The sequence below is a fragment of the Lithobates pipiens genome, unplaced genomic scaffold (assembly GCF_037356315.1).
Source record: "Lithobates pipiens isolate NorthernLeopardFrog02 unplaced genomic scaffold, aLitPip1_a1.2 Scaffold_27, whole genome shotgun sequence".
Taxonomy (NCBI): domain Eukaryota; kingdom Metazoa; phylum Chordata; class Amphibia; order Anura; family Ranidae; genus Lithobates; species Lithobates pipiens.
The window spans coordinates 196,749,231-196,761,925 of record NW_027507788.1 but is presented as its reverse complement, the minus strand read 5'-3'; the positions used below and the strand labels follow the sequence as shown (position 1 = coordinate 196,761,925).

Here is a 12,695-nt window from a genome sequence, read left to right as displayed (position 1 = left end):
CTTGGCATGAGAAATGATGTCATAACCAGCTAAAAAAAAAGGGGCAGAACAGAAACCATAATCTATACTTCTGGTCCTGCCCTGTTCATGTGCATCTCTGTAACAGCTGGCTATAAAAAGAGTACAAGAAGGGAAATGAATACAGATGCTGATGATCCATTCAAGTCACAGAATGTCACTCATAAGATCTACTGCTCTTCTGCTTCTATGTGCCATTGTCACATTGGCTAATGCACAGTCTACCTGCCCTGAGATAGGAGGCACTGCTATCACTACCAGTCGCTATACAGTGAATGTCTCAGCAAGTAGTATTACCAGTGACCTTGTTTACACAGGTAAGTGATACTTCATTGATTTTTTTGTTCTTCAAATCTTACGTTAGCAAATGTTGGATTTTTTAAATGTAATACATTATTTTTATTATTTTTATTATTATATAGGATTTATATAGCACCAACTGTTTTTGGTACAAAAGGTAATCGCGGCAGGTGATGATCTGATGGAGGTGACTCAAGTACAGTTCTTAGCCCTTGTACACACCTTGTCCGACGGTCGGAGATTCCGTCGGAATGTGTCCGATCGGAGCGTTTTGTCGGATATTCCGACTGTGTGTGGCCTGCATCGGACTGTTTCCGTCGGAATATCCGTCGGACCAACTTTTCCAACTTGCCGGAAATATTTTCCGACAAAATACTCCGATCATGTGTAGAGAATTCCGATCGGACAAAGTGCCACGCATGCTGAGATCAAATTCCTACACCAAAGCTATTGGCTACTAGCGTGAACATAGTCCCATCGTAACGAAATAACGTCATCACGTCAGATTTTCTGACAACTTTGTCCGACTGTGTGTATACAACAGTTTCGGACAATATCCGTCGGACAAAATCCGACGGACAAAATCCGACGGATTTGGTTCTCGGAATCTCCGACCATGTGTACAAGGGCTTAGGTGGAGATGGGGAAGGCTTTCCTGAATATATTTTTATTTTAGTTTTCAAAGATTGCCAAAAGGTGGACAGGGTGGGAGCAAGTCCAGAAAACGTGTACTTGAAGAAATATAATGGCTGCCTTTGATGACATCCCCCTAGTTCTTTGGCGGTGTCTGGCTCTGTAATAGATTACTAATCAGAATTGCTTAAAAAGTTAGAACTCCTTTTCTGAATGACTGATGTTGGTCATTGACTCAAACTTTGAACCCTTTGTTTTCTAGGTGCCCTTGTCGTAACTGGTATTGATCAGGCCCAGAAAAATGTCAGTCACTTCACATAGCATAAGCAGGCCCTAAAGCTGGCCATGCACACATAGATTATTTTAATTTAGCTCACAGGCTGAGATGGCTCTTTGGATGGGAATATATTCTAGATGACCCTGCTTGTGATATCACTTGAATAGAAATGCTTGTTAAAATTGCATCCCACGTAGAACATTACAGAAAGGTCATTTATTGAAAGGGCAAAGTCTGATATATAATCTTGGGTCCTTAGTGCAGTGATTGCATAGATTGAAATAACTTCACAGCATGCGCTGCAAATTTGTTAAGAAAGCCTCGGGGGTAAAAAAAAATGTTTGGAACTGTTCGTTAAAACTGCATTCTATAGATACAAGCAGTCCCCAGGTTACACACAAGATGCATTCTATAAGTTTGTTCTTAAGTTGAATTTGTATGCAAGTTGGAACAGGTACATTTTTTAAGTATAACTCCAGCCAAAAAAATATATTTTAAATTTTTTGGACAGCACAGGGAAGAAATAACACCCCTGTAACATTTGTTTTGCGGTCTATACCCCTGTTCAGAAGTGTTAACCTCACTTTCTGTTCCTGTGACAATTTGAAATTTTGGGTTGTTGTGGAAATAAGAAATGTTGATAAAGCTTCAGTAGAGACACTTTTTCCCATGATAATGCTTACAGGAGGGAATTCTCTTTCCTAAGAGTAGATTTTCTCTCACTTCCTGTTGTCTCCCTGTTTGTAAGTACGAGTTGTACGGAAAATGGATGTTTGTAACTCAGGGACTGCCTATAACAGAAAGACTAGCAGAGAAAGTTTGGCGCATAGATTTCAGTCCAATTTGTTATATTGGATAACAAAATATGTATTACTGCAAAGCTTGTTTATGGATGAAGTGCTATCATTTACTTGAAAAATAATAGAAGGATTCTGTGCCTGCATAAATCAAAACAACTTCACAGAGTATATTTTATTTTTGTTAAAATAGCCTTGAATAAAGAACTTTATCTCTAAGCGCATGGACACATTGGCTTCCTATGAGGTCTATGTATATAGCTGCTTGGTCTATACATTAAATGGTTAATTGCTTCTCTTTCATCTGAGCATACTGAGAGTAATTTTTGCTCTTTTTAGTTGGTTTTGCCTCACTTAAGGTCCTTTCTCACAGGCTTTCCAGTTGTTTCCATCTGTCAGTTTTTAAGGCAAACCTTCTTAGAAGCTTCATGCAAGTATATGGGCAATTGGGTATAAACAGACCGTTTTTGGTAGAGTGGGGAAGTGTTGAAATACCTGTCAGGTTTTATTATTGTTCTTTTTATTATAATTATTACTGCTTATATGATGAAGTGGTATGTGTAGATCCCCAGGCAGCATTATAGGAGCCTTGGATAGATTCTTGTAGCAATACAAAGACAAGTAAAGGGATAGGAGCACTTATATGTGTTCGGAATAATTCTATTGTGTGTTGCATTGAATTAAAAATGGTCTTTCTTATTAAATGCAACAAATAATACAATTATTCTGGACACACACTCATGGACTTGTGCTCTTACCCTTTACCTCTTCTGAAGGCTTGTATTGCTATATTTTGCCCCAAGGGGAGAATCACCCTATTTATTTGTCATGGTGGCCATTGTTACCGAGACAGAAGGTAATGGGTAATTGAAAAATTTGCAGTTGTCGCTGGAACAGGAATGGGTGGACACTTGTTCTGGTAACAGCTGTCTAAGAGGGGATATGGGAAAAGTTATAAATCAGACTGAATGTTATTCTGAGTTAATAGCAATCTTCATTATTGTCATCAGTTTCAGTCCTTTAAACCAAGATGAGTTTTGAAGGCCAGAAAGCCAAGCTGACCATTAATGGTGCAACCACTACAAGGCTCACAAGTCTGGGTGTCACTGTAATAATACCAGTCTTAGTTCCTTCACTACTTCCCTTCTTTCTTCCTTCCATGTTATAGAAAACAAGGGTTTCCACATTCTTGAACTTCGAGAGGCCTCTGATGACCTCTGTTGTGAATGAAATACATCAACTATTCCAACAAGAAATGCTCAATAGAAAAATTAGTAATGATTAAAGCATGATGACTTATCTTGCATCAGGACTAGGATTTGAAAGGGTACACCTCAGAGTCAAACCAAGACTTCCCTGATAGGCCATATTAGTAGCTACCATGGCTCTATTTATGCTCTAACCATACTGTCACTCAAGTACCCAACTATGTATATTCCCTCCGCCTGATCAGTATTACCTTGCATTGTTAAAATGATTTACATGTTAGACAATGTGTTAGAGATCCATAAATTATAATGGAGAGAGCTTACAATCCAAAGTACTTAATGGGAGGTAAAAAGACTTAAAAGAGAAGCGCAGTATTTAAAAAAAATAAACATTCATACTCACCTAGGTGGATGTTGCATCTGTCCCCCAATGCCTGCAAGACCAAGAACCAGAGAGATCAAAGACCGATGATTGCTCAGTTCTTGGGTGCGCTCTGAGTGGCTGGCTCAGGCTCTCAGTGGCACACCGGGAGGCTCTTTCAGCTGTCAGTCAGGCATTTGGATGGATCCTGACATCAAGCCAACTTAAGTGACTTAAGCCAACAGTGGACTTTTAAAAGAAAACATAAAAGAAAACATAATGGATCATCCTTTGATCTTATGGAGTGCTCTTGTAGTTTCTCAAGCAAAGTTTAGTCACAAGAGAGTTATGAAATGTCACAGGAACATGCAGGGCTTTTTAATTTTTTTTTTTTTTATATAAAAAGGTATAATAATATTTAATTCTATTAGGAGCATTGGGAATGAAGATGCCCTGGTACCATTACCTGGCATCAGGGTAATAAAGATTGCAGCACATAAGAAGTAGCCATCCTGTTGCAACTTAAATTGGGATTAGTATTATTATTATTATTATTATTCACGATTTATATAGCGCCAACAGTTTCCGCATCGCTTTACAATGTATAGGGGGGACAACACAGTTTATTATTACTATTATTATTATTATTTTTTATATTATTTATTATTATTATTAGTACTGATCTTCTTACATATACACATGTATGATCAAATATGTACTGTATGAGTGGTCCACATCTCACATTGGAGACTGAGCTGATGACAAAATCATAATAATCTTTTGCATATACAGTATGATAACATATTTGTAAATCTGACTAAGAATGTTTTCTTTGTGCTTCATCCACAGTATATTTTACATCAACTAACAGCACAAATGGCACAGTGCTCTTACAAGTTCTATCAAACAATACCCCTGTGGGAAACTGGTCATCATTACCAAATGGCTTTGTGACTTGTACTGGAGGCATTTGGGGTAATTTCTCATCTAATGACACCTCATTTACAGCAAAATGGACATCACCAACATTGCTAAACTCTACCTCCATCAAATTTAGGTAAGTTATTTGTAATAATTATGGTTTCCCACAAAAAGTACAGTTTACATTTCATAGTTGCATAAGTCATACTATAGTGTGCTACATTCAGTGCACATTGCATGTTGTTATTTATCCCTTCGGAGTGACTTTAGTATTGTCATATTGTGGCAGCCTGGATATACGCATTACTAGTTCCTGTTGAGGATATCAGAGGAATTTCATACAGCACCTCAAAGCACTTCTCAAATGCTAGCCTTTGGTTGGTGAATGTAGGGTTGCCAATAATTCTATTTGAAATAAAGACCAAGGTTAGGGGATTGTGTGCAATAAGCGCAAAGATTAAAAAATGTTCAGTCGTGCTGAAAAAGACAGAAGCCACATCAAATATTATTTTTGTAGGTTTATTAACGTCGGAGAATACAACTACACCATTTTACTGAAACAATGGATAATGTAGGTCACATGTGCCCTTTCGCTAATTACTATAAAAGATAGCAATGATGTCTAGTCCCCACCAGCCTATACAGGGCAGTCATCAGCATAAATAGAGACTGGAGCAGAGGGCTGAAAAGGGGACAGTATATTATAAAAATGAAGGCTTTAATCAGCGTCAACATTTTCACCACCAGCTAGTTACATCAGTAGGGTTTATTCAGTAACAATAAAGGTCAGAAATCAATAGTGACCAATCAGAATTAATCTTATGTAAAGCAAAATGGGGTTAGCGGCGCTACCTAAGGCCAGAAGGTGGTTACTCAAATCCTCTGTGTATAACGATGAATAAGCCAAAAGATACTATACTTCACTGGTTAAAACCTCAAGTGTTTGAATGACATAAACCATCATATAATGTGACATACAGTGAACTAAATATATACAGAAAACAGCAATATGAAGTAACATCTAACTTCACAGCTGTATGGAATTAGTTGGAGTAAACCTAATAACCCCCCAAAAAAAATTGAAATAGCACCGAAAAAATCACAAAGGTATATATATATATGTATATATATATATATATATATATATATATATATGTATATATATATATATATATATATATATATATCCTTAAATTATCCAACCACAACCTAGTGATCACAAATTAATAAAAAATAAATTATAATTTAAATGTAAAAATAAATTATAAAATATGTGACTAAGGCCGCGTACACACGGGCGGATTGTCTGGCCAACTAAGTCCGTCAGACAATCCGACAGACAGTCCGTCCTACTTTTGAATGAACGGACTTGACCACACACGACGAACAGACAGTCCGCTGAAAGCTTGCGTGATGACGTGTACGGCACGTACGACGGGACTAGAAATTCGACGTCCAATACACTGCAATGCAACCTTCGGCCGTGTAAATCCTTTCTGAGCATGCGCCATACTTAGTCCGTCGAACTAGCCTACACACGAGCGGACTGTCCGCTGAAACCAAGTTTGGACGGACAATATTACGGAAATTCCGAAAGACTTAGTCCGCCAGACTGTCCGCTGAAAAAGTCCGCTGAAGCCCACACACGAGCGGATTGTCCGCTGAAACACGTTTCAGCGGACCAAGTCCGTCAGACAGTCCGCCCGTGTGTACGCGGCCTAACAGTTCATGTGTGCATGTCAAAAAAGTATTAATAGTCCAATCAAAAAAGAAAGTATAAATAATGCAATCAAAAAAATGTGCGATCTTGCTGTAACAGATGCAGGGAATCCCCAAGTGACAGAGTGCTGAGATATTCAAGTGACTCTTGTGCTCCCCCTTGCGGGTCCCCACTCACCAGCTCCTATTACCCCTGCATTGGTAGTTGGCATATATGGATAAACGGACGTCCTGTCCCTTGGTGGCTCCTCCAACTGATTCACCAGTTCTGGATGCTTAGGCGTTCCTTTGTTATATCCAGCAATTCCCAAATAGAAACAGAATACTTCAGTGAAATCCCAGTATTATATCCACATAAGGAAGAGGTATGGGCTCCCATAGTGTAGTATCAAAGGTTATTTTATTTAAAAAGCACAAATAAAAACAAACGTCCCATCCAGTGTGTGAAAAACCTTCAAAAAGGCTACAGTCTGTGGTAGGCACTGTATTGTCGACAACAGTGGAAGTGATGTAACATTCTTTTGCTTTTGCTTCTGCTGTCTGTGAAATGCATAGCTAACAGGTGGGAAGCCTCACTTTCATCATTTACTGCGTGCACTGCTAGTAATACAGACTCATGTCAAAGCCTACTAAGTTTCAAAGAGGGCAATTTGTTGGTGCCTGCTTAGCTGGTGCTTCTATGATTAAAGTTGTTAATTTATCTGTGGTGTCGCAAGGCACAGTATCAAAGATTATGATGGCATATACAGTTTCTGGAAAACCATCATCTGATAAGCATACTGTAAGCGCGGCGGACATGGTCAGCTGACTAAAATAGACAAAAGGGCATTGTGCAGGATTGTGACCCAGATTTCTACCTCTGGCACCTATATATCCCAAAGCTCACAGTCACCAGGAATCAATTCAGGGTCATTACTCACTCCAGGACAGCTGTGCACTTTCCAGCTTCCTCCGGACACAATCCAATGAGTGGGACAGTCATGCTCTAGATCAGATCCCTTTGGTCCTGCAGTTAGTTTCAGATCGCTTCCAGGTCCAATCTCTGCCACTGCTGAGACCTCAAAGAACACCAACACAGTCCATAGGCAGCCTTAGGGGCAATAGCCCTTGAGGCTTGGAACTCTCCTTACTGGGGAAAGACACCCTCTCCAGAGTTCCAAACTATTTATGAGCTTCCCAGACACCATCTGGGTGCACTTTCCCAGGGATTGGCTATGCCCTGAATAACATCCAGGCTGGCCATTTGAATTCTCCCTTCCTAAGCTCCAGAAATTTCTTCTAGAAGCAGGGGGAAGCATTCAAACTACCAGCTTGTGAAACCCTGAACAGACCAGGACAAAAAATCATTGCTCCCTTGATTGCAGAAGGAGGCAAAAATGAAATGCACCTAGCATCCTACTGAGGGGGGGGGGGGGGGCTGGGGGTGGGGGATAGGATGCTAGGTACATTACATTTTTGACTCCTTCTGCAATCAAGGGATCAATAGTAATAGTAATTCAGAGGAAGCTGTATTTTTTATAATTTGACTTTACTGACTATTATTAACATATTTTTTTTATCTTTCAGTGCTTTAATCAATGACACAAATGGAGCATTTCAAGTATACAGAAATGTTTCAGTTGGTAAGTTTCCTCTTTTAGTGATTCAGAATTGTATTTGGGGGTATGTATAGTATAAAATAAGGCTCGGGTGGCAAGGAAAAAAATCCCATGGTTGTTAAATGTGTGTGGAACCTGGGCGAGAGATCTTTTGACATGTCTTTATCTTTCAAAATGGAAAACACTCCCAGGCTCTGGCCCAGCCTATCAATAGCCTTGATAAATCTTGCTTTCTTGTGGAATGTCTTATCTTATTCACATTTCACAATAATAAAATTAAAGTGTGGAGGGCCACCCTGAAAAAAAAGAGCATTAATATTATTAAAAAAATGTAAAAAAAATGTAAAAAAAAACATTTGATAAAAAAAATGTTTTGCCTGGTCAGAAATCCCTGTTGCTAGGCAGTCTTCCTAATCTGCCTTTTTCCTGCTCCTCTGTGATCTTCGGTCTTCTGGGTAATGGGGCGCACTGTGTTCTGGGAACTGTGTGTTCCCTAACACAGCACGCCCCATTCACAAAGCGCCGCGCGACTCGCGCATGCACAGTAGGAAACGGGCAGTGAAGCCGCAAGGCTCCACTGCCTGTTTCCCTTAGTACGAATGGCAGCACTGGGACCCGAAAGCCGAGGGACATGTCGGCCTCGGCAGCTGACATTGCAGGCGCCCTGGAAAGGTAAGTCTCCTTATTAAAAGTCAGCAGCTACTTTTTTTTTAGCTGCTGATTTTTAAAAATGTTTTTTTACAGCTGAAACACCGCTTTAAAGAGACTCATGTATGCAAACTGGGGCATGTATAACGTGCAGGAACCTAGAGGTGCTTGCAACAAAACAATCCTATCACGGCTGAATCCTAGGTTGTCCTAATAGACACATCTCCAGCACTTTCAGATAGTGTTGAAGCTGGCCAACCACCTCTTCTTATCTCCTTCACATTCTTATTGATCTGTAGAACTGCCTGCAATGGGAATGTGTGGAATCGGATATAGCGGCACCAGAAGTGCTGGAGCTTGGCTTGTCAGCATCCAATCGTGAAAGTAGGGCTTGGAAAGCTGTGTCTAGGCACCTGCACATCATACCAGCAGTAGGTTGTCCACCTTCTATCCCCTATGACAGGGTCTCCAGATTTATATACAGTATACCCCCTCACAACTCTTGACAAACCTAATTTAACAGTATATTACTAGAGCCTTTGAATATTCCTTCAGAGGTCAAAGGTGAGGACACCTGACACTTGCTTTGATCATATAAAAATGTATGCAGAATCTAACTTAAAGGCTAAGTTGGCCTTTTCAGGCAGAATTTCACTTTTCTTAAAACATAGAAACCTTTTTGAATGTCTTTTCTGTCCAAGCTATCCCGATGTGCTGATCTCCCACTTATCTAGTCCATGGCAGCTTTGAATCTGCACCTCTCAAAACTTTCAAAAATGAGCATTCACTACCTGTATCATCATGTGACCATCCAGGAAACTTCACATCCCATCATGCACTGCCTTATTCAATCACAGAATATGGTGTCTTTTACCATCCTGGACCACGCCTCCCTTACTATACCACCTCTTTTTTATTTCCACCCACTTTCCTACTTCTTCCTTGGCCATACATTGTGAAATCTGATTGTACAAATTCCTTTAGATCTACCATCAGCTATGTAGTGCAAGGAGCTCCCTGATTTGATACAAACTGAACAGATTGTTCTAGTGGGTCCTCCTATTAAATAGTTTTGTTAAATGTATGGAAATTGTACAGAGATTGTCCAATCAGATTGCATAGTGTATGGTCAGCTTTATACAAGAAAATGGAGCATATGGTGACACAAACACACAGATTTTACTTTCAGGCCCCATTCACATCTAGTGTAGTGGGAGCTCACATTTTTGGTGTGTTTTTTTTGCAAGAACCATGGAGAAGCCCATTGATTTCAATGGGCTGCCCTACATGTGGCAAAGTAGCTCATGGGACACTTTGGCATGTTGTGGTTTGAATGTTTTTTTGTATGTTTTGATGCGTTTGTTGTGAATTTCTTCACATGTGATTGCTTTCACATTTGGGGCACCAATCATGGAACTAGTTCATTTTAGTTGAATAAAGGTGGTCACTGTACAATCTGATTGTGCAATTTTTGTATAATCTCCTTTAAATTTACCAAAACTATATAAGAGGACACACATATCTATCCAAACACTCTGTATCCAGTCAGGCAAGACTTTGCACTACATAGTTGATGGTAGATTTCAAGGAGATTGTACAATCAGATTGTATAGTGCAGAGGCATAACTAGAACCTTCAGAGCCTCAGCTGCATATAATGAATGAACAGGAATAGCTCTGTACAGAGCTTCCTATTCATTCATAAACTGAGGCACAGTAAACAGTTTACACATATTTGACACATTTACAGGCTCCTTCCTCGCTCACCATCCTGACAGATCCTTAAGCAACAGCTGACAGGAGAGGGAGGGGGGAAACCAGGCAGCCTTAAGAGGGGGAGGGAGCAGAGAAGCACACAGGATACCAGGACAGAGGTAGGGAGGTGGCGGGAATTGCATGTAAAGGAACTGATGCCTTCTATTTCCCTCCTGCAGCCACTGAATGTCTGCAGGAGGGGGAGGAGGAGAAGCAGGCATTCAGCAGCTACATGTCGGTTCCTCTACATGTCGCTACCCACTTCTCTTCTAGCCAGGTGTACAGGGGAGCCACATGGGCCACCTGGAGCATGAAGCTGGGTCGCAATGGCGACCCCTGTACTTATGCTCCTGGTATAGTGTATGTTGAGCTTTACAGACTTCTAGAGACACGCTTCTCCTGTTTTCAGTACTACAGATTTGCTCCACAAAGGCAGTTAGGTGATTACTCAGCCCCTGCACACACTGCCAAATGAATGATCTATGCAAGAAAGTAAGGTACAAAGTGATCTATCTGCAGAGGAAGACACTGGCTATGTATTCAGTGAGAACAGTGCTCAGTGATAATGTCTGCATGTAACTGTAGAGGTGGGTGAGAGGAGGAGGACAGGTACATGGTGTGTTTTAACCACTTGCTCACTAGGAGGTTTTACCCCTTTCGTGACCAGTCAATTTTTTGCTATTTGGGACTGTGCTACTTTAACTAGTAATTGCACAGTCATGTAAAACTGTACACAGATAAAATCATTGGCTGAAATCAGCTGTCAAACTCGTGCTGTGTCCAATCACAGCATGGGCCGACAGGGGGCGCACACTTGCATGCCACAAACCTGAAAGAAAGGCCACAGTGTGCAGGTACCTCACCCGGCCTGGAGCTGCTGCCCGCTCACAATACAACTACAGTGGGTGGGGGTAAACAGTTAATGAGGTCAACTGCTTCCTTCCTTCCTTCTAATGGTTTTCACGTTCCAAATGCCTATCCTAGTTTATAAAGAAAGCTTTTTATTTCTGCAACAGAGGTACATTAATAGTATATTGGGACAGAGGGATGCTGGAACAACATAGCTGTACAAATTACAAGGTAGAGCCTCTCAAGCTAAAAATAAGGGTTGAGGAGGAGTTTCTTAGACTTTTTTCCTATTTAAACACTAGAGAAAAGTTTGTTCCTAAAGAAATCCAATCAGACATTCACTAACTTATGCAAAGTATAGAGAACATAGTATGCTTTTTACTTTCGTAAAGCCTAATCCATCTTGAGTCTCACATACAGTATATGCAAATGAAATGGTTCTCCAGATTGTTGGCCTAATACAGATGTCAGATTTGAGATTCTTTAGCACCCTAACGAAACACATCTAACTCCAAAATGCTGTGTGGAACAACATTGCAGTTCTATGATATCTTCCTGTGTGAATGTGTAAGCAAGAAATTGAATGAGTTATATGACTTCAATCCAAATAATTGACCTAAAGAAGAGCTAACCCCTTCTTTTCTTTACAGCCAAGAAAGCTGCCATCTTATTTTTTGATCTGCAGTTGCCTTCAGCTATAACACATGTAATTTGTGGGCAATAAAGCTCAATTCAGAGCTGACATAATTACATTGGCAACCTTGTCACTTATCTCCTTGAATGTAACTCTTTAGGGAACAGTTACGTTTGCTTTGGCTTTAATACTTTTTTTGTGCTAAAATGTAATATATTTAAATATTAGTTAACCAAAAGTAATTCATTTTTACCATGAAGTAAATTCACTTTTTCTCTGTTTCAGCTGCTTTAACATCTACGGCTTCTACCAATACAAACACCGTAACTGCCACAATGGCCACAAATACCACAAGTTCCACAAACACCACAAGTTTCATAAGTACCACAAATTCCACAAGTACTCCAAGTACCTCAAATACCACAAGTTTCACAAATACTACTAGTACTCCAAGTACCGCAAGTACCTCAAATACAACAAGTTCCACGAACGCTACAAGATTTACAAGTACCGCAAGTTCCACAAACACCACAACAAGTACCGCAAGTTCCACAATTCATGCAAATTCCACAAATACTGCAAATGGAACAACTGCCACAACTGTTACTACCAAGACTGCTACAACAAGTGGAGGACCAGCAAATCATCTAGCACCTATGTTTTTCACTTTGATGGAAACGCTCTTTTTCCTTGTGGTCACCAGCAAATTTCTATCCTAAATCAGAATTGAAAACAAATCAATGATTTTTAGGCTATATTCAAATTACAACCCAAACCACAAGATCTTGCTGGCAGCAAGATCTTGCCTTTTAAGTTGTCCAACCTCATGTAACATTTATGTAATGTTCTCATGCATACAGTGTTAATACAGCCTATTGGTTGCTAGGACACAAGCAACATTAGCCACCTGAAAGCCATTGTTGCTAGGATGCAGACAGCTATTGTCACCTAATGGGATCCTTTGCTAGGACTCTGCTC

The 12,695-nt window shown here is 40.1% G+C and overlaps 1 protein-coding gene across 1 annotated transcript; it reads left to right on the top strand.

Annotated features, from left to right (window-relative positions):
- Positions 1 to 159: 159 nt before the first annotated feature.
- LOC143933290 (uncharacterized) lies at positions 160 to 12,486 on the top strand. The gene is made up of 4 exons (XM_077456168.1): positions 160 to 335; positions 4,444 to 4,651; positions 7,801 to 7,856; positions 12,003 to 12,486. The coding sequence occupies exons 1-4, from the start codon at positions 173 to 175 to the stop codon at positions 12,434 to 12,436; spliced, it is 861 nt and encodes a 286-aa protein (XP_077312294.1). The 5' UTR covers positions 160 to 172; the 3' UTR covers positions 12,437 to 12,486.
- Positions 12,487 to 12,695: the final 209 nt, after the last annotated feature.

Bases quoted from the DNA above. Each gene is read 5' to 3' on its own strand.
- LOC143933290 (XM_077456168.1), top strand. From the start codon at position 173: ATGTCACTCATAAGATCTACTGCTCTTCTGCTTCTATGTGCCATTGTC. The intron at 336-4,443 runs GTAAGTGATACT...CTTCATCCACAG, and splicing joins CAGTGACCTTGTTTACACAG to TATATTTTACATCAACTAAC. The intron at 4,652-7,800 runs GTAAGTTATTTG...TTTATCTTTCAG, and splicing joins TCTACCTCCATCAAATTTAG to TGCTTTAATCAATGACACAA.